The following is a 24,068-nucleotide window of genomic DNA, read 5'->3' as shown; positions in this document are numbered from 1 at the left end:
CGCAAATATTTTAAGACTACGGAGATGTTTCAATAGGGTAATTCGATATATTTACAGTCTAAGTATTCGGGAACATGTTTCGGAATACCAAAAACTAATTTTGGGATGTAAATTTGACCAATTTATAAATATGAGAAAAATTTTATTTTTCTATAAGACAGTTAAATATGGAAATCCTTCATACCTGTTACAAAAATTTGTTTTTGGTAGTTCTAGTAGAACGCACACGATGATTATACCTAGACACTTCTCACTCGTTATGAGTCGTTCGTATTGTGTGACTATATCTAGATTATGGAATACAATGATTTCATATGAGGATCGTAGATTTTCACATAGTTTGTCAAATTTCAAAATGATTTTTCTATCTAATTTATGAAAGAATTTTGAATCGATATTTTTGCCAGTCGAAGCTGACTATGATACACTCAAACGGGTAAAACTATTAAAAGAGTCAATATTTAACAACACATCATTTTGTATTGCTCTAAAAAATTTGTTTAAAAGTATTTAATTGAATACGCTCTTTTTATAATTTTAATTTGTTTATTTTACCATGGGCTATCAATCTTTTTTTTTTAATAATATTTAAGTTTGTGCAAATAATAGGGAATTTCTTCATATTCTTTTTTTTTTCTTTCTTCTATTTCACTAATTTTGTAAGTCATATAAATGTTTGTATTAATACTTTTATTAATGTAATTAAATTGATTTAGTTGTAGTCCTGCTAATTTTGGCCCTAAGGGCTTGCGGCATTTTTGAAATATAAATAAATAAAATATATGTATAAAACTTTTTTGATACAATATTTGTGTAGATACCTACATAAATTAAACATTTATGACCGATAAAGTCCAATTTCGGGAGGATATTTGTATGGGGGCTAGGTGAAATAATGGATCGATTTCAGCCAGTTTTAATAGGGTTCGTCATTGGGCCGAAAGAATTATACGTACCAAATTATATCGAAATATCTCCAATAAAACACGATGATTATCAACATTTTATTTTTCGATCCTGGTTGACTAATCGAGTTTTAAATACCAAAAGAAAAATAATTTAAAAAAATAAAAAAACATGAAATCGCAAAATAATTTAAAAATTGAAAACAGTGAGGTCCTTAAATAGCTTTTGTCCGTCAAGATGGAATACTTTTTATTATCTGTTGTCGTCATTAAAAAGCAGTTGGGATGAAGTTGTTTTCATATTACAAGAAAGGCATGAAATCCATCGAATACAGAATATTGATTTAAGAAAAATAACTGAGGGAGAGAAATATCCAACAATTCATTTGGTCTACATTTATGTAAACAGCCTTCTAAAGAAATGCGCTGAAAACAATGAATATAAGTATTGCCAAGGCTTTGAAACGCAAGCTTATGCACTACTTGGAAACTCGTTTTTTCTAATTTGACCATCTGGCATCGAGTTGAACTATTTCTGTTACCACCTGCAAACAAATGTCTAAGTTTCTCTGAAGAAGATCGAAATCTTATAAAGTTAAAATGTATTGAGTTGATACAAAGCCTAGTACAGAATTGTGAGCCTTTGACAGAACCACAACAACTATCAGTAGCCCCAATCTCATCGAAAAATTTAGAATTGTTTTCAGATTTTATTCGATTATCTGATTAAACCAACGAGAATTTAGAGGTCTCAGAGTTGAGACGATACGAAAACACACTTAAGTGGTGGGATTCGCATAAGAGCGGTTCCCCTTTTTAAACAAATTGAGCTACCGAATCTTAGCACGTAACGTAATTTCTGAAAAATGATGCTCCATTGCCTCAAATGATATTGCGGTAAATCAAATTATTTTTTTACACATGATGCTCTCAGTGCTAATATATAATTATAAAAGTCCTTATGTTTCATATTTTTCACTTTGCAGTAGTTTTGTTTACATCTCTAAATAACATTTAAATATAATTATTACATGAGTTACATTAATAAAATATACATGTAAACAAAGAATCAGCACACTAATCTTAACAAAAAAAAAATAATGCGTTTTATTTGTAATCTCGCTATAAAAATTCATAAGAATGGTAATTCGTTCAAAGAATTGCATTCTAATTAAATCACATAAAAAATCCCTCTATGATTCGATTCACTCGCTGTTTTGCACTCGATTTGAAACACAGAAACACTCTCAATACTCATATAATGCTATCAGCGTTGCCACTCATAAAATATTTTTCCTACCAAATTTCTAATTAAAAACTACCAAAGCCTACCAAAACCTACCAAATTTAAAATATTTGAGAAATGCTATATGGATTCATTTCAAAATTAATATACCCAGAGGAAGAAAGTAAATAACACTACAATCATAAATATGTTAAAATCGTTCAGTTTTCGAGATTTTATTTTTGAGTCGATTTAACGATGTCCTTCCGTACGTCTGTCTGGCTGGTTGTCCATGTATTTCACATAGACCCCATATAAATGTCCTCCAGAAATAAGACATTATCCGTCATAAATGCTTGATTTATATAGATATTAAATAACATTTTTACAAATAAATTACACCAAAAAATTCAATTCATAATTGATCATAGCTTTCGTATAAGGCCCTCTTCCGAAAATTACTTAAACGAGCATAAAACTCCTAAAAGTGTTGGTATCCCGAACAAATTCAACACAAATAAGTTTCATATAGAAATAAATTACGTGCCCTAATTTCCATAATTAGACATTTAAAGTGTCAGAAGCAGAGTTTAACACATATTATTAGAAAATAAAAGTTTTGAGAGCCCTTTGGCATTTTTTGAACTTAGCACTACTAAATAAATACACATTTACCTGACTAAACTAAATATTTAAGAAAATTCTATCTTCATATTTTGCAAATATGTAGTTTTATTATTTTGGCTTAACATAAGTAGTTTTTTCGTTATTATTTTAATTATTTTGTTCTTAAAAATACTTATGTATTCAGAAATATCGTAGCCTACCAAAATACGACAAATATCGGAACAAACTAACCAAACTACCAAAAGTCAATTAACTTCAAACTACCAATTTTGGTCCAATTGGACTAAAGCGGCAACGCTGAATGCTATACTCTTTACCATAGAATAAACGCATAGAACGGAAGGAGAGAAGAAAAAATTACTCTATTTTCACTACGCTTATGAAAAAAAATCCCTTTTTTCCCTACACTCACTTTTGATTTTCCCTACATTTTTCCCTACACTACTAAAGCAGTGGTACGCAAAAAGAGGCATTTAATTTATTTATAAAAAACTTTATAATCATAATAAATTATGAATACAAAATAAATATTTTTACATAGGTACTAACAACTAAGATTTTTGACCTAATATTTGTTAAATAAGATTGTATATATTACAGTATGTATTTTAATAGTAAGATTACAGTCTTTATGTTTTCTATATTTACAGTTTTTAGGAGATCTACTAAGCAAATTTTACCAAAAAGATGTATCTGAGCTTGTTTTATAAAATTACAAAAGAAAATTAAGTGTTCTGTGTTTAGAATTGATGTTGTATTACAAAATTGGCAATGGTTTTGGTTAGAGTTATTAAATAAATGTTGTACAGTTAAGCGGGTATGTCCTAATCTTAATCTAATATATTTTTGAAGATCACTTCTTTTAGCTTCATTCGGAAATATTGGTGGATTTTTATCTGGGTTGAATGTTTTCTATATGTGTTGGTAGTTGGTCCATTTTTCAAATTAAATTTTTTTAATGGATGTTGAAATTGCTCTTTTGACATCGCACTTATTTGATGAGGTATATGAAAAAATTTGTGCAGAAGAAGCAAATTTTGCTGCTTCGTCCGCTAAGGTGTTTCCTTTGATACCAGAGTGGCCCGGAATCCACATTATTTTAAATTTAGTGGGGTATTTTATTAGTATATCTCTTATTTTTGAGATTGTTGTATTTTTATTTTTTAAGTTTTGGGTGGCAGTTATTGTAGATTTTGAGTCTGAACAAATAATATATTTACCACGGAGATTTTTATATTTATTGAGGGTGTAATAAATAGCGGTTGATTCTGCAGTAAAAATTTAACATTCAAGATTTAAACTAGCAAGAAATTCTATTTTTAATGTTTTATCTATTACTGCAAATGTTGTAGAATAGTTTGTTTTTGAGCCATCTGTATACAAGAAGTTCCAATTTTTGTATGTTACAAGTATTTCTTTAAAAAGTGAAATGTATATATAATTGGATGTAGATTCTTTAGGTAGGTTAATAAGATCCGAAATAAAACTATACTTTTTCAATTTCCATGGTGGTTCAGTGGGTGTATAAGCTTTTTGCTGTTTTATGTTCAAACCAATATCGGAGGCGAATTTAAGTGAGTTGTAGATCGTTGAAGGAATGCGCATTGGTGGCTGTGATAGCAGGTTTGATAATCGATAAATAAGGTGTTGATCTGATGGAAACATAATTTTAATTATTAAATTTGTAGTAAGCGTTGTTTACCTTTGGTCAATTGTGGATATTCCGGCTTCAGCAAATAAATTCCTAATAGGGTTGTTTGACGAAAATCATCGTAACCTCAACAATATGAACGCCTACCATGGAGCTAAAGCTCCATTAGACTTTGCGTTCTGTAACGTTTCTGTTCTGAATGTTGTTATATTGTAGTTAGTTTTTCCGTAAGATCGTATCAGCTGTTTTTAAAATAATAACCAAAAAAACTTGGTGATTTTGTTACTATTTTTAGTGTTTTTTGTATTAGACCGTCAACATATTATTGTGAACATTTTTATAAATACATACATACATATATTGTCTGTTAATGATTTAATTTAAACTAATTTTTTTTACATACATTAGAAGAAATTTATATTTATTATATTTTTGTATTCTTTTGTTAATAATAAATATTTCCCTTTCAAAAATGTTGGCACCACTGCTTTCATATTGATAGCATTTTTGTGTGTATGTGATATCAGCTGTTTTAGCTGTTGCATTGAACACATTGAAGACAGCAGGCTACACGACTACACGAACACAAATTCTGCTGGCTGGAGTTGTAGTCGTGTGGCAGCTACTGAATTATTTTAAAGACGACAGCTTCAAAGTAAACAGCTGATTTATAATTCAGTGGTGCCACTTCAATAAAAAATAACCGTACAAAATTCCAAAGTAATTATGATTTAAACAATTATTTTGAGTAAAAATATATATATGGTTATAATTAATTATGTACCTGTTATTAATTTACATAATATGGTTATCAAAAACTTCTCTTAATTAAGTAAAAAAAAATATTTTTTTAAGCACTAATATGATTTACATGTTTTATTATATTAGCAACACTAACTATTTTTGTTTTGTAGTTGACAAAAATAGAAATTAGCCTAATTCGGCTACAGCGGCCAAAACAATCGTATGGCCGTGTAGCTGTGCTGTCGTCAAAAGAATCGTCTTCATATAAACGTGTGTATTCTAATTTTGACAGATTGTAGTTGGTAGCCTGCTGTCTTCAATGTGTTCAATGCATGTCAATTAACGTTGCGGACAAAATTCTGTTTTCAACAGATTCAACCGCAACAGAACGGCAACGTTACAGAAAAACTAACGACATACACAACTTTCCCTATGCTAAAAACAAAACAGCTGATTCGTTACGGAACGGAACGTACAAGGCTTAATCGGATTTTGAAATTGGCCACATCATTGGTTTTTCCAGGACTTGCTTGCCAAAAAGAGAATCCATTGTTCGCATTTTTGTTTTTGAAAGATTTTTTGGTGCATTTGGGTATTAGCATACAAGCCTTGTATCTGCATTTAAAGTCGTCATCTTTGACCGGATCCAGCCATCCCATTAGCTTCTCGTTTCTCAACCAACTTGAGCATCATTATCAGAAGATGAATCGGAATTTTTTTTCTAAAATTTGTTGTTTTAATTTATAATGACATTTATTTATTAAAATCTTACTTATTAAAATCAATGAGACCTGCGAAGATGGAGTACGTATGTATGTAAAAAAATGCACAAAACCAAACATGTGTTTACTTCAAAAGAAAATTTATTGTAGAATCTACTCTTGTAGCTAGTTCTTTAAGGAAAGGCGTATTAACAAGGTGATTGCGTGAGTGAGTTAATACGCCTTGAGATAATCACTATATACAGTGAATGTCACTTAAAATCGTACACCATCGTAGTCAAATTTTATTCATTAGTTTTAGAAAGTTGATGTTTTGGAAATATTTTAAAATGCTATTTTAATATTGTGTGTGCTATTACCTATCAGAAAATTGGGTATAATTTTAATTGCCCTTATCCACAAATAAAAAAATTGGGTAAGACTGTCAGTGCCCAGAATATCAACGCTTCATTTAAAATCGTAAAGGCACTAAAAAATAGCAAATGATACCCTACAAAGTATTAGGATTATTTAATATTAACATTTTTTTTAATTTTTAAAGTTTTAATTATAATTTAATATAATTGTACGAATTTATGTAAAATATGAATTTTGTGATGTTCTTTAATTTTCATCAATATTTTTTTAACGAATTGAGGTTTTGTTATATTTTTTATTGAAATACATATTTTTTGTTCCAATTAATAAAATTACTTTTAATTTTTTATATAATCACCTATTATTGCCTGTATAATTTCATAATATTTAAAAAAAAAATATGTTGTACGATTTTGAGTGACACTCACTGTATGTATGTAGTTTGAAAGCGGTGATGATATTAAAGATGCCACATTATTACTTACTTCATATTACAGACTTCAGCAAAGCTTTTGACAAAGTCAATCATATGCTTTTGAGAAAGAAACTTTGTTTATTGGGGTTTTCCAACAGTACAATCTGTACTTTTTAAGAATATTCGTTCTAGAAATATAGAGGTATCATCTGGTGTACCACAGGGCAGTCATCTTGGTCCTCTTCTTTTCTCACTGTTTATAAATGACCTTCCTCAAGTTATTCGTGGTTCCAATGTCTTAATGTATGCAGACGACGTTAAAATATTTTTAAGCTATCGTCAAGTTCTTGATCAGCAACTTCTTCAAGATGATTTAAATTCGTTTTATTCATGGTGTAAAGAAAATCATATGGAATTAAACCTAAAAAAGTGCAAATATATGCGATTTGTTAGAAAGAATCCAATACCGGCACACTATGTTTTTGAACTACATCAGCTTGAAATGGTCGATAAATTTTTAGATCTGGGAATTTTACTGGATTCCAAGCTAAATTTTATTTCACATATAACAATGACAGCAAATAAAGCCAGAGGTTTACTAGGATTTATGAAACGTTGGGCTAGGGAGTTCAATGACCCTTATGCCACTAAATCTCTATACACATCCCTGGTAAGACCTATCCTGGAATACGGATCCGTAATATGGCACCCTATATATAAAAAGCATTCTGATGCTATTGAATCTGTACAAAAACAGTTCCTACTTTTTTGTCTTCGTGGATTAAATTTCAACCCAATAAATCTACCTTCATATTCTGCAAGATTGGATTTAATTAAACTTCCAACCCTGAAGAGCCGAAGATCAATGTTAAACATTTCATTTATTTGCAACATAATCAATGGTAGTGTAAGTTCCGGTTTTTTAATCCAAAATATCTCATTTAATGTGCCTCAACGACCATCACGTCATTTTGTTCCATTATCAGTGAAATTTATTAGAGCGAACTTTGCCAATGCTGATCCAATAAGGAGAATGTGTATGGAATTTAATAAATTTTACATGTTAATTGATTTTTCATTAAGTAACAATATAATTAAAAACAACATTATTGCTTATTTGAATTCATAATTTTTATAAGTTTTTTTTATTACATTTATACAAATAATTTTTAATTGCCTGTAAGGATAATTTTCCATAGGCTAATAAATAAATAAATAATAATATACCAGATTTACGAATTTCTAATGATATGCTTAAACAAATTTTATGTTTTTTTAATTTTATATTTGGAAAATACATAATATGTAGTTTTAAATTGTCATTGCAAAATCCCTACAATTCGACAAAAGTAAAAAATCTTTCCCTTTTTCCCTACATGTGAAATTTTGGGAAAAAATCCCTACAAAAAGGGAAAATTCCCTACACTTGGCATCACTGCATACGGGTGATACAAAAACAAAATATATGTAATACATTCTCATGAATTAGGTTTTTGACAACAGACTTAGGTTTTTTGGCTCTCAGTTACCTATCTGTTGTCTATGCTCTTTACATTCGTGTATTTTACTTTATTTGAGGTGTCAAAAAAGGTACTTGAAAAAATTAAATGTTTTAAAATATTATTTAAGTCACTCATGCAGGGCTCTAGTGTATATATAATAGTCAATATGTATTTGTTTGTATGATTATTTGCGTATTTGTAATGACAATCGACTTACAGTAAGTAAATTAATTAAAATCTAATTGGGCGACTTTTATAACTGGGAAGTATAAAGGGACAGGTGTATTGCTGCACGTATTTCGATTATAACTTCAGAAATGCCATTGATTTTAATCGATTGCAGTTTCCTATTTGCTTAGCATTTGCAATGTCAATTGATAAAGCTCAAGGTCAGTCTTTGCAAGTTTGCGGACTAAGTCTAGAAAATTTATGTTCGCGAGTGGGAAAACCCACAGACTTATAGGTCTATGCATCAGATGGAAAAACCATAGATATTGTATCCTAAGTTATTAGAACAACAAATAATTAATACATAATTTTATATATTAATCATTAAATAGAAATATGTTTTGTTCTAAACTTTTCTATTTTATAGCAATTCACATTAAACTTAGAAAATATGAAATAAATGACGTACTTTTTATTACATTAGAAACTAATTTTAGATATACTAAATATATTGTACGGTACGGGTAGCGAAGCACACCGTGTTTTAGCTAGTTACAAATAAAAGCGATCAGTACTTTTAAAAATTGTAACAACTCTTTATTTATTTAAATTAACACAGCAATTTAAATGGTCACTCTCTATAAATACACAAACTTTAATAATTTACAAGAATACACTTGTAATACAGTTGATGTTAAATATTACAGCGCCTACAATAATCTGACTGATCTTCAACACGTTGTTACTATGTATTTATATATACAGTGCCATATTCTAGAAGTTTCATGAATTATGTAATAGATCCACCTGAGCTCATTACAACTCAAAGGATTAGGGAACCGCCACCGAAATTTTTCATATTTCGGTTTATAAATAGAACTAAAAGTAATCAAATGAGTGCAAAGGATTATTATCTGATGCCGTTAATTTCAACAAATATATATCTACGGTACAAAATATTAATTTCAAATCAATATCTACGGTTAAAAATTACCAAATATTTTTACTCCTTAAGGTATTTATAGACGGCAATACTGAGTATTAACATTTGTCAAAAATTCAAGTATCATAATACAATTTCATAGTCTAAACCATTGGTAGGCGTTCATATTGTTGAGATTACGAACATTTTCGTGAATTTACACGTACACAACCCGACTGTAAACAAAACACACAGAAAGAGCGTAAAAATACAAATAACTCATTTAGTTGCAAACAATAGAGCGTAAAAATACAAATATTTCATTCTGTTGCTTGATGTTGTTGCGATTTTTTTATTTTTAACCCATACATGCACGCAAACTACAATTTCTCTTTTTGCGCTTCCCTGGTCTAAACCATGATACAACCATTAGAAGGTAGAATCACTAGGGAGAGAGTTTAAAATGCTATGCCTTGTTACGTCAAATAATAGAAAAACAAAAAACATAAATAAGAAATTACGAATAATAACAACTGAAAATTGAGAAATATTTTGTTTATATTTGAAATACGTAAAAAAAATCACTTACGCCTTTTACTGGCTCAAGATAAGATGTCGCATTTGGTATTAGACGTGCACGATTTGTGGCTTGATGCTGTTCAATATAATCGGAGTCATTGAAATGATGCATGCAAATCCGGGAGTGTTTCTTCAGCTCAACACCGCTGGCTGCACTCCATTCTTTAATTTTATTTTCAGGACATTTACACAAAGACAAAGATTTACACAACATTTAACACGCATGTTTCTTCTTATATTTTGAAATTGAATTTAAATTACATATTTTTCAATTTATGTATGTAGTTAATTTTTGATGTTTTATTTCAATTGTACTTTTATTTTTTATTTTATATTAGTCTGACAATTCAAGGCATGTATAACTGAGAACATATAATAACATATAATGTAATATTTAACATCAACTGTATTACAAGTGTATTCTTGTAAATTATTAAAGTTTGTGTATTTATAGAGAGTGACCATTTAAATTGCTGTGTTAATTTAAATAAATAAAGAGTTGTTACAATTTTTAAAAGTACTGATCGCTTTTATTTGTAACTAGCTAAAACACGGTGTGCTTCGCTACCCGTACCGTACAATATATTTAGTATATCTAAAATTAGTTTCTAATGTAATAAAAAGTACGTCATTTATTTCATATTTTCTAAGTTTAATGTGAATTGCTATAAAATAGAAAAGTTTAGAACAAAACATATTTCTATTTAATGATTAATATATAAAATTATGTATTAATTATTTGTTGTTCTAATAACTTAGGATACAATATCTATGGTTTTTCCATCTGATGCATAGACCTATAAGTCTGTGGGTTTTCCCACTCGCGAACATAAATTTTCTAGACTTAGTCCGCAAACTTGCAAAGACTGACCTTGAGCTTTATCAATTGACATTGCAAATGCTAAGCAAATAGGAAACTGCAATCGATTAAAATCAATGGCATTTCTGAAGTTATAATCGAAATACGTGCAGCAATACACCTGTCCCTTTATACTTCCCAGTTATAAAAGTCGCCCAATTAGATTTTAATTAATTTACTTACTGTAAGTCGATTGTCATTACAAATACGCAAATAATCATACAAACAAATACATATTGACTATTATATATACACTAGAGCCCTGCATGAGTGACTTAAATAATATTTTAAAACATTTAATTTTTTCAAGTACCTTTTTTGACACCTCAAATAAAGTAAAATACACGAATGTAAAGAGCATAGACAACAGATAGGTAACTGAGAGCCAAAAAACCTAAGTCTGTTGTCAAAAACCTAATTCATGAGAATGTATTACATATATTTTGTTTTTTTTGCGTGTTAAATGTTGTGTAAATCTTTGTCTTTGTGTAAATGTCCTGAAAATAAAATTAAAGAATGGAGTGCAGCTAGCGGTGTTGAGCTGAAGAAACACTCCCGGATTTGCATGCATCATTTCAATGACTCCGATTATATTGAACTGCATCAAGCCACAAATCGTGCACGTCTAATACCAAATGCGACATCTTATCTTGAGCCAGTAAAAGGCGTAAGTGATTTTTTTACGTATTTCAAATATAAACAAAATATTTCTCAATTTCCAGTTGTTATTATTCGTATTTTCTTATTTCTGTTTTTTTGTTTTTCTATTATTTGACGTAACAAGGCATAGCATTTTAAACTCTCTCCCTAGTGATCACAGATTATACAGATATGCAACTAATGATAGGTGTCAAATAAGTAATATCGAACCGTATGGTAATTTTGACGTTTAAAACAATTTTATTATGGTCGTGTTTTACAGGGCGAGAAAAAAAATAATATTTTCTCTAAAAGTAATGAGTGTGAGAGACCATCTATATAATTGCAAAAAACAAAAACAAACATTGACGTTTATATATTAAAATAATTTGTATAATTAAAATAATATTAATAAAATTATGTATCAGCAAAATATAAACAAATACATATTGCAAACAAAACTCAAAGACTATGGAATGGACAAATAATTTGCATATAATTGACGATAAATATACAACCAACTATTATTAAAGGATAATCTGGAGATGAACTTTTGTCAGTTGAACCTATACAAGGAAAATCTATGCTTGTCACTTAAATTCCGATCATACGAAACGTGCTGAATGTGTCACGTAATGCGGGAACATTGGTCTAATGAAGTTGTCTATTGTGATAAATGTTGCAAGTCATTTAAAGATACTAAAATTAACACATTTGTTGGAAGCGGAAAAAAGTTTCACTGCAAGGAATACGGCAAATTGTAAGGCATACCGTAACCGATTATATGCTGTGATATCCGCGGTTTGTGAGTGTCTACATCAAGAGGACTAAAGCGGTACAAAAAACATTACATCCAGTGAATGAAAAACCAAAAATATTTTCAAACTAAATTGGCGATTCCATTTACCAAAATGGTACTAACGATGGCAACAGGCAGCTATCATTTTCTGTTTCCAAATAGGCAACTGAAGTTGCGTTGGTTTCCATTAATTTATTGCAATAGAAATATTGTTAAATCTTAAAACAAATTAAATTTTTAACACAATTTTTTTAAATACAAATTAATATTTTTTTATTGAAAAAAGAATTTGAAATTTTTTTGAAATATTGTACAATACATACATATGTACATTAATAGTAACGTATTTTGAAAAGAGGGACAAACAAATATTATTATATATTTGTCCCTCTCTTCAAATCACGACAATTTTGACATTTATTTATTGCCTGTTTTTTAGTTGCCATATTCGTAAAACAGCTGATTCATATCTGTAATAACCTGTGCTAGTGATTCTACCTTCTAATGGTTGTATCATGGTCTAAACAAAATTTGTATTAGATTTTCAAAAAATACGAATGATTTTTTTGATTTACGGTCGGTATTCAAATTTTTTTTAAAACAATTATAAGGCAAACAAAAATGTCAAGAAAATAAAAAAATAAAAATAAAGTTTTCAGAAAAATATCAATCAACATTGAAATAAAATATTTGTAATACAATCGTGTAAACAATAAATGTTTTTTCGAAACGATTTTTTGGAATACCAAATGATTTCAATAATATTTTAAATTTGATAAGTGTTAATACTCAGTATTGCCGTCTATAAATAACAACGTATGAGCGACAGGTATTTTACCCAATAGTACTAATCAATACTATTTGTATTTTTGGATAAACAGAACCTAAATTATGTGACCTTATTATACCCTTCACCTTCGTGAGAAGGGTATATATAAGTTTTTCATTCCGTTTGTAATTTCTACATTTTTCATTTCCGACCCTATAAAGTATATATATTCTGGATCCTTATAGATAGCGGAGTCGATTAAGCCATGTCCGTCTGTCTGTTGAAATCAATTTTCTGAAGACCCCAGATATCTTTGCGATCCAAATCTTCAATAATTCTGTCAGACATGCTTTCGAGAAGTTTGCTATTTAAAATCAGCAAAATCGGTCCATAAATAACGGAGATATGAGCAAAAAACCGGGACAACGATTGACCTATTTGTGATCTATATCTGGATTACTAAGTCATTAATATAGACAATATGGATATCTAATGATAGATATTTCAAAGTCCATTGCAACGATGTAGATAAGGCTATAGTAAGTTGGACCTACAATGGGTCAAAATCGGGAAAAATATTTTTTAACCCGAATTTTTTTTTCATCAAAAATTTTTTTTGTCTACATTCTTTTTAGAAAAAAAAATTAAAAACTAAAAAAAAAAAAAATTTTAAAAACCACATGTAAAATATAAAAAACAACGTTAACAAAAATAACCTTAACGCGCAAATTATTTTGCATCAATTTAATGCTTTTTCAGCACTATCGTTAACGACACTTAGGTAAAGTTCCATGGTAGCCACTCTTCAAGCAGCTCACTTGGGTCCATTCAAAACTGATCCCATTGTGATACTTAAGTTTTTGATGACTTTTCATTAAAATAAATAAATCTACATATTTCAGTAAAATATTACAGAAAGTTAACGAGTTTCACAAATTTATTTCATATAAATTGAAAAATTTGCATATATCTGATCTTTGTCCTCGATGGGCGTTACAATAACATCGTCCGATTTGGCTCGATTCTTGGTACAGAAATTTTAGACCTAGTGTCACAGTAATCCGGCCGGCACCCCTCAATATTTGAAAAACATTTTTTTCATACGAATGACTGTCACTCTGATGTTCATATCGATGGCTTAATATAGTTACTTTACAGGAGAAGGAAAAAACTCAATAATATCAGAAAGTGAAATTGAAAAAAACAAGTTAGAACGGTATATTCGGCTTTGCCGAATCTTAAATACCTTCCACCTGCATACATATTTTTTAGGTTTTATATATGGGAGCTATAACCAATTAAAGGTCGATCATCATAGAATTAGGTATAGCGATTTTGGTATATATGGGGATTATTTATGACGAATTTCAACTTAATAGCGATATTTATAAGATATTTATGCTAATTTAATTGATTTTCGGAAGTGAACTTTATATGGGGGCTATGGTCAAATATGGGTAAAAAAATACACAAAAATTTAGATTTCTTTTAGCACGAAACTTATTTTTGCTGAATTTTGTATGGATACTGCAATTCTGAAGGCATTTATAGACCATAGAACCATATTTCGGGAAGAAATTTGTATGGGGGCTAGGAGAAATCAAGAACCGATTCTTATAATTTTCACCAGGGTTAGTCCTTTTATTATAAAAATAACGTGTGTAAAGTTTTATGGAATTATCTGCAATATATTTACACAATTAACCAAAAATATGTGAAAATTGTAAATTTTTTTTTACAATTTTCACATATTTTTGCTTATTTTCAATACCAAACTGCTTAGGACAACAATAAACATATTTTTTGCAAGTCTACCAATTTTGTTTGCGTATTTTGGACGTGAGCGTGTTTTACATAGACACACAGACGGACAGACATGGCTCAATCGACTTAGAATTTCATAATGATCAAGAAAATATATACTTTGTTGGGTCTCAGATGAATATTTCTCAATGTTACACACGGAATGACAAACTTATATATACCCTCATTAACCACTTGTGGTGGTGGAGGGTATAAAACTAAAAATTGTGATATACATATATATCAAAATATATTTTTAGAAAAATTCTTTATTTTAAGTAGAAATTTATAACCGGTTATGACCAATAATGCTAGGTTGCTGAAAATAAATAAAAATAAAAAGAAATAATATAAACCAAAAAATATGCATTCAACTTAAAATGAGTTAGGGGTTTTTCTTTCAAACGATTTTTTAAATGAGTTAGGGGTTTTTTATAATTACTGTAAATCTGTTATTCGTCAACATAGGAAACTGATTTTTTTTAAGGTAGGTCTACTTGAGTTTTGTCTACCAGAATACGTAAAAAACCCGATTTTGTAAAAAATCGAGATACGACCTTTCTATATTAAGTCATATATTAACAAAATATCTTTATTTTTTACTGATGATTTTGTTCTGAATTCGGTGTTTGGAATATTTTTGTGATGTTATTAGAATAAAAAGATAATCGTGAAAAATGTTAAATACCCATTAAAAGGTGCTTAACAAATTATAACAATGGTTTATAATGAAGTACAGAACTTGGTGCAACAAATTATTATCAATACAATGGTCATAGTTTTTATAATACCCATTACATGATAAATCCATGATATATTTAGGTTCATCTTTAAATACCGATAGTTTTTAATGTTGTAGTCTAATTGAAAATATCATTAAAATACATGTATAAAGAGGTATCCAAATACTAAAGATAAGGGAAGAAATGAGAGCAAAATAAAAAAACGATTATCTACAGGACAACAAACAACAAATCGATCGAAAGATAATGTGGATCAGGTCCGAAATGTAGTTTGCAAGACTCTAAAGTTCGGTTTAAAATAAAATCTGAAACAGCAGGTTGTAGTGCAAATCGTATCGCCAATTGGGTAAGAAATATGATTGTGATCAAAATGCAATTACAAAACATTTAGAATCGATGGGATCTAGAAAAAAAAGAAAAACGGCACCATTTACCACTGAAAGACAACAAGTGGTTATTAAATGCAGGCTACGCTAGTTCTCCAAAAATTACTTTTCTTGCTCATCAGAGTACAAATGCTTGAAGGATCACGAGTCATATTTTACCGTCGAAGGCAATGAATGGCATCCAAAATATTATTTTGAGTCTTCCAGTCACAAAGCACATGAAAGAGCTAAATTTATTCGGAAGCCAAAGTTTCCAGAAAAAGTTTTGTTGTGGTTAGTCATAACAGAAAGTGGCATCAGCGAACCAGTTTTTTTTAAAGGTGGTTTAGCTGTAAATGTCCAAGTTTATAGTGAAAAATTTGTGCCAGCATTTAGCAATTTTATCGAAAAAATATCACAAAAAAAATAACATTTTTTTTGTGATGTTTTTCCAAATGTTCTACAATTGTGACCCATTAAATTTTTTTGGGCTAATTTAAAAATAACAGTATACGAAAACGGATAAAGAGCCAAAACTATTGATTCCTTAGTATTAAAAATAAAAAAGGAGCTAAAAACCATAAATACATAGGGTATTCAGATATCATTGATTGAAAGACCAAAGAAAAATAAGAAAGTAAATCGCGACGGAGCCAATTTTTTCTTTAAGTTTTACTTAACATGTAAACATAAAAACTAATTATAATTGAACTTAGAATGATTTTTTGAATAGAGGTATTCACAATGTAGAGGATCACGAGTCATATTTTACCGTCGAAGGCAATGAATGGCATCCAAAATATTATTTTGAGTCTTCCAGTCACAAAGCACATGAAAGAGCTAAATTTATTCGGAAGACAAAGTTTCCAGAAAAAGTTTTGTTGTGGTTAGTCATAACAGAAAGTGGCATCAGCGAACCAGTTTTTTTTTAAAGGTGGTTTAGCTGTAAAATTCCAAATTTATAGTGAAAAATTGGTGCAGCATTTAGCAATTTTATCGAAAAATATCACAAAAAAAATAACATTTTTTTTGTGATGTTTTTCCAAATGTTCTACAATTGTGACCCATTAAATTTTTTTGGGCTAATTTAAAAATGACAGTATACGAAAACGGATACAGAGCCAAAACTATTGATTCCTTAGTATTAAAAATAAAAAAGGAGCTAAAAACCATAAATACATAGGGTATTCAGATATCATTGATTGAAAGACCAAAGAAAAATAAGAAAGTAAATCGCGAATTCTTTAAGTTTTACTTAACATGTAAACATAAAAACTAATTATAATTGAACTTAGAATGATTTTTTGAATAGCGGTATTCACAATGTAGAGTACTTGGCCTAGTAAAAAAGCAGAAAAGCTATTTATTGACAAACATTTCAATTTCTAATGTATTTTGTTTCTATATTTTTGATATTGTGCTCTTTTACTACATTACCAGACCAAGTACATTGCGAATACCGCTAATGTGTTTTTTTTTTAATTTCATAATTGTTCGTATTTTATTCACCATGAACTAACTTTCATGTAAGCAGTTTTCTGATATGGCTTAAATTAGTAACTTTTATAAATAAGGACATAATTGACTATCAGTGTTAACTAAAATACCTTTACAATTTTTTTTTTATAAATTTTAGCTTAAACAACGTACACGTTCTTTTGTATTAGAGCGTGTTGTTGAATGTGAAAAACTTAATACCATTGTTATTAATTTATACCCCGGCAATAAAGGCTATGCGTTGGGTCTGTACTACGATGATCGCCAAGTAATACCCGACACAGAAGGGGAGTTGTCGACCTCCCTCTCGACATTGACTTCGTCGTTATCCTCATCGATGAGCTCGGTGTCTGCAAAAAACATTTCTAGTCGCAGTTCAAACATCATGATCAACAGCAGCAGTTTTAATTCAAGTAAACTATATCCATCATCATTACCACCAGATTTAAAACAAAAGACATCTTATGATCATTTACCTATAATATTTGATGGCTCATCCACTGACTTGAGTAACTCGGCTAATGAATATTCTTTGGTTGAAGTATTGCGATGGCCATATGAAAATGACCAGTTGCTTCAGTGTATCGATCGTGAAGTAATACCTGATTTTTTAATGGATATGCTGGCAGCTACCACAATAACTTTACAAGCTCCACAAGATGACAGCACAGGAACACCACGTATCTTCTTTAAACCCAATGTTTTTTATGCCGGTTGTGTAGTGGCACAAATACGTGACTTTCGACAAACATTTGCCACCTCAACGAATATCTGTGATACGAGGCACGTGTTATTAAGACCCACCAATGCAACACTGTTTGCTGATGTCCAGCATGTTGCTACAACGCTTAATCAATCCACTTCTGCTTGCGCGCCCGAAGATAAACTTGCATTGGAGAGTCAAATGGTGTTGGCCACAGCGGAACCACTATGCTTAGATCCTGATCCAAATATAGGTCGAAATGCTATTAACTCTCAACACGAGAGGCAGCTCTTCAATACTCACGAACTGAGACGACAAATGAAGAAGTATACACAAATTTCAATAAATCGTAAGAGAAAATTGGATCAGTTTACTCAACATTATGGCCTCGAGTTGTGCGATTACCTAACCAGATTACGAACCAGGCCAAGGGCAGGTATGGTGTCTACTGCCGCAGCTGCTGCTGCCAATACATCATCTACCAACGGTGGTGTTAATCCTTTAGTCAGTGCCACAATGTTAACTTCATTTGCCTCGAAAGTCCCGAAACGGCCTAAAGATGTTATACGGCCTATACGGCCACCAAGACTCGACTACCCAGCCAATCTTATGGTTCCAGATCAATTAATAAGTGTTGAAAAATACGCAAAGACTAATGAAAGGCCTCGAGAGACTACTGATTGTCAGCCGCAATTGATTGAAGAGTATATTTTGGAAACGGAACGTGATGACAATGAGGGTCGACGTGTCGTTTATCATATTAAGTTATCAATTTTTCAAAGACCATCAAATTCAGAGTACCTGGGTGAATTGTATGTCGATCGTGATTACAGGGAAGGTATAAGAAATGGTGAATCTTGTCGTTTCGCCTTGGGTACACGAGTACATGCAAATCGATATATACAACAATTTACGGAAATATTTACAGAGGAAGGACGCAAAGCTGTCAAGATTACACATTTGGTATCAGGTCATTTGCCAAAAGTTACTCACACAGGAATTACACCAGAACAGAGACAGGCACTCCTGCTCCAACAACAACAATTACAATTGCAACAACAACGACAAGCAGCATTATTGGCAGCTCAGCAACAACAGCAGCAGCAACAGGTTATACAACAAACAATAGCTCAGCAGCAACCAGAACAGCAGCATCAGCAACATTTGGTTGTTGTCGGTCCAAACGGACAGCAACAGCATTTATTACCCACAACTGTACAACATCTAAATACCAATACAATTCAAACTCAGTCACAAACAGTACAACAGCAACAACATGTTACTAAAAACATTAATATTGTGAATGTTACTGGAAATAATGTAGCTGCCGTTCAGCATGTACTTAGACAACAGCAACTGCACCACCATCATCAGCAGCAGCAACAAGTGGCTACAACACAATTTATAGATGCCAATGATGCAACAGTACAGTTGCAACATGCTACCCTCACTGCCACTACTTCCAATAATAGCAGCAACAATACGACAACAAATACCAATAGCATCTCAGGTGGTTCTCACCATATACAATTGCAGCAAATAACAAGTTCTGGTCCCTCGTCATCTGGAGTTGTAGGAGTTAATAACAGTGGAGCATCTACAACGACACATCAGCTCAGTTTAAGTAACGGTTCCTTGGTGCTAGTGCAACAGCATTCAGCTACTGGTTCACAAACATTACACCAACAACAAACAGCTCAAGCGTTGCAACATGCTGGTATTACCATACAACCTGCATCATCGCATCAACAACAAAAGGCTCAAGTCATTACAACCACCCAAATGAATACTGTACAATCGGCACAGAACTCTGCACTTAGAACTCAGCTTGGTTCCAATGTGCCCATTTTGGTAAGAATAACAAGTTAGTTATCAGTTGAATTTTAGTGTCATCACATTTTGTTTTATTATTAACAGCAAGCTCAATTGAAGGCAGCACCTATTGTGACTAACACGAATCAGCAGCAGTTAGTTCATAAACAAAATACTGCCAATAGTACTATCAACACAACAAATGTTGTTACTGGAAATGTTGGAGGCCCTAACTGCACCACTAACACTTTGCAGGCTAATCCAGCTATAAGCGCTATTGTTACCAGCATTATGAATAGTGCGAATCAATGGCAACAACAGCAGCAACAACAAAACTGTAAATTTATATTATAAACCCCATTTAAAAGACACATTAACATTTCTACCTTTATTTTAATTTTAGCAGCCTCTATTTCAAACACTTCCACTACTACTACGACGTTGAAAAGTTCAAGTAATGCTTCCATATTAAGTTTACTTAATAGTGCTCCCGCTGCAATGACAAGCACTCCTGTTGCAAGTGGTACGTTTACCACATCTACCGGACAAACTCAACAGCAGCAGCAACAGCAACCAACCCAACAACAGAATGTTACATTGGTTCAACACTCATCTCATTCCCAACAACAGCAGTCGCAGACAACGACTGTTGTTGCAGCGGAGAATTTTGTCCAAGCTACACAATCCCAAGCAGTGCCAAATCATTCTCAACGCAAGCAAAATGAAGTTTTGCAAAATCTTTTAAATCCGGGAAGAAAAATTAATATCGTAAGCAGTAGTGGTGCGGGAAACGGCGGAACAACTGCAACATTTCGAACAAATGCTGCGGGTAATTTGATAGCGGTGAATCTCAATCAGCCATCTAATCATCCGCAACAACAGCAAAATCACCATCATCAGCAGCAAATCCATCACCACCAACAGCAGCAGCATACACAAACACAGCAACATCAACAAGACCAGCAACCCCAAACAACGGTACGTGTATCAATGTCGGCTTTAGCATCGCAATTAGCATCTCCCCCTGCTATAATGACCAATAGCACAAATTTCGGAGGTTATACATTGAGCACAGTAAGTGGAACAGGATCAAGTGGCGGTAGTATAAAAATACTCAATAGTGGCTTACAACAGCAACGTGTTTTAGCTAATGCTCTTCGAAGAGATTCCCTGAGTAGCACATCTCAAGGTCCTCCTAATACTATAGTTGTAGGAGTTGCAGCTCCTTCTCCTGGATCGGATTCAAACGCTTCAAACGCAAGTGGATTTGCTGTACCCCAAGCCACATCAAGCTCCGGAATTAATAGCAATTCAACTACCTTAAACGCGTTGTTGTCAAATGCAGCAACACCTTCACCTTCTGGTTCAGAGCACTCTCAGTCTTCTCAAAACCAAAATCAAAGTCTACTCGAGAGACTCAATAGTGGTGGTGTAACAGCTGGCGCAACACTCCCCAATATGTCACCCCAACAACATCTTCCAGCCACACCACAACAACAGTATATTACAAAAACTTTAGTACAATCTCCCGCCACATCATCAATACATTCTCCAATGTCTAGTCCACATCCACAGCCCTCGCCCTCACCGCATCTTCCACCACCACAACAACAGCAACAACCTCAACAGCAGCAGCAACAGCAACAACAAAGCCAAACACAAACTGCAACTCTAAACTTGCAAGGCATAAATTTTTCCACATTACAAGGGGCTATGGCAAATTTTCCTGGCCTGCAAAATGTTCAAGTTCAAATACCTGGATTCAATCAACCTATATCAATTCAACTTACCGGTGGTAGTTTACATGCCGTGCAGCAACCTCAACAATCCGGAAAATCAACCATGTCAGTAGTAGCCACAGGAGGCAGTGCAAATTCAAATAACAACAGCAGTGCTGTTGTTACGACACAAAGCACAAATTCAGCCCATCAGGGTCATCAACAACAAAGAAGCCTTCTTGTATCAGTACCAGTAAGTTCGGCAAACCAACAACAAGGCCAAACTCAACACACAATAACATTGCAGCCGCAGCAATTGCAACAACATAATGCTCCGTCGGCGACTGGCACCGTAGTTAACTTACCAGCTGGAGCTGTTGCTACTTCTACTGGAGGCACTCAAACTGTGCTATTAACCAATAATTCGGGTGCAGGAGTGGCAAATACATCTGGTGCCAACAATGCCAGCACTAATACTACTAATACTGGAACTACGATGTTAACGTTACCTATCGGTAAGTGTAAAACCATGTGCTGTTATGATTATAAAAGCGATTCAAATACAAAAAACTGTTTAAGTTTGCTTTTAGAATTAAATATGAATGAAAAGCAAAGTATTTACATACATAATTTGGAAAGAAAGAATTCTTCGCTTTTCTTAAAAAGTTTACGTTCTTAAGAAAAATATAATTTATTTAATTTTATTTTATATTTTTTTTGTTTCCTTTTTTACTTACACACAACTTTCGTTTAAAAAATTTATTCATAAACTTCTTTATTAACAAACAAATTAACATTATTTGTCAAACAACATTATTTATTTATTTGTTTACATACAAACATACCCTTTCTCCACATCTTAATTGATTCCCTCCCCCAACATACTATTACAATTTTTGCTATTTATCATAAAAAAATTAATAAAACAGTTTAGTATTCGATTAAAAATTCGTGCACTATAACTTCTTTGTATATAGAGAACGAAATTCAAATAACATTGAGAAATAAAAAAGCTTTGTTTCATTATAATGAATTTAACAACTAAATAACAAAGTTCATGTTGCCAGTTCAATCAATCGAATCAAACAAAAACCAAAACCCGAAACTTCCCCTTTTGTTACAGCTCAACTGGTAGGATCTGGCGTGCAAAAGTTAAATTCAGCAACCTTAAGGACATCAGCTACTGGTACTTCAACAGGTGTTGCAACAACGAATGCAAATACGGCCACCGGTGGTAGTATTATTGTACAGCAGCAACACAGTGTTCAACAACAGCAAAAAACGTCCCATCAACCGCAACAAGCTACCATAACAGTGAGCAGCACGGGAACAGGGAATCAAACTAATCAAGCCATACAGCTAGTGGGTACCATACAACAAGGAGGTCGTAATATACAAGTTGTGGGTACAAAACAATTGACCGGTAGTCGCCAGTTAATAACCCAAAGACAGATTGGTGGATCCACTTTGAAAATTGCAACTGCTTCCCCAATCAATGGTAATTAAGCGTTAATTTCGACACTAAAAATTTCAGACATAATTGTATATGCATTTTATTGACTTTCAGCCAATTCTAATACAAATCTTACCTCTTCAGCAAATTTAACTGCCACGCCTATTGTAATGTCAACGCAAAAATTACAATTAAAAACGATAAAAGCCTCTACACAACATCAGGCTCAACAGCAACAACATCAACGCATTTTAAATCAAATAACAGCTTCTCAAACAACGCCTCAACAACAAACTCAAACTGTAATTTTAGGTCAACAACAAACGACACTAGCATCAGCACACCAGCAATCTACTTCATCTCAGCATTCGCAACAGCAGCAACATATTCAAATTCAGGCAAGAGCTGGTAGTAATTTAACCCAACGTACCATTTCTGCTATTGCTATAGCAAAACAACAGCAGCAGCAACAAGCTGCGGCTGCAGCAGCTGCCGCTGCAGTTGCAGCAGCCAATCGAAGGCGTCCCGCAACTGATGTAAGTAAATAATAGACGAGTAAATAATAATTATTCAAAAACATCTCAAATATATTATGTATTACTCCCACTATGTCTTTTTCCATATTATACCATCCCTCCATTCACTTGGAAAAAACACAATTGTAATTTGTTCTAAAAGTTTTCCTTATTATTTTACAAAGAATTACGGATTACACTAGTTACTGTTCGAAATATTTATTATGTATTTCTAAAAATAATGATAAGTATGAATGTCCGAAGAAAATGTGGCTACATTTAAAATCATTCACAGTATATTGTATATTAAACATGTTATTTTCACATTGAGTTGCTAGTTTAATTTTGATGTCATCAAAAGTCTATTTGGAGACCTTTTGAAGTGGAATTGATTTTTAAAGATATGTGTGTGTATCTTTACGGCTCTTAGACATCATTAATTCTAGAACATTTGATGTTTTAGTCTGAAATAAATATCAGTAAAGATGATTTTAAACAATTTGTGAAGATGGGGAATTTTGAATAAATTTATCATTGAAAATTTAAATTCATTTTGAAAGGTTAGACTTTATTCTT

At 31.8% G+C, this 24,068-nt stretch overlaps 1 protein-coding gene across 4 annotated transcripts in view; it reads left to right on the top strand.

Moving 5' to 3' along the window:
- The window catches only part of Spt20, a 30,113-nt gene extending 6,045 nt beyond the window's left edge, over nt 1-24,068 (top strand). The window contains exons 4-8 of one of the 4 annotated variants that reach the window (XM_065502995.1): nt 17,431-19,845; nt 19,912-20,143; nt 20,213-22,039; nt 22,648-23,022; nt 23,092-24,068. In XM_065502995.1, coding sequence (XP_065359067.1) covers nt 17,431-19,845; nt 19,912-20,143; nt 20,213-22,039; nt 22,648-23,022; nt 23,092-23,525 — 5,283 coding nt within the window. In that variant the 3' untranslated portion in view covers nt 23,526-24,068. The other 3 variants (XM_065502996.1, XM_065502994.1, XM_065502997.1) reach the window with 3 other exon arrangements.

Source organism: Calliphora vicina, chromosome 3, assembly GCF_958450345.1.
Source record: "Calliphora vicina chromosome 3, idCalVici1.1, whole genome shotgun sequence".
NCBI lineage: Eukaryota > Metazoa > Arthropoda > Insecta > Diptera > Calliphoridae > Calliphora > Calliphora vicina.
This window is presented reverse-complemented; position numbering and strand designations above follow the sequence as displayed.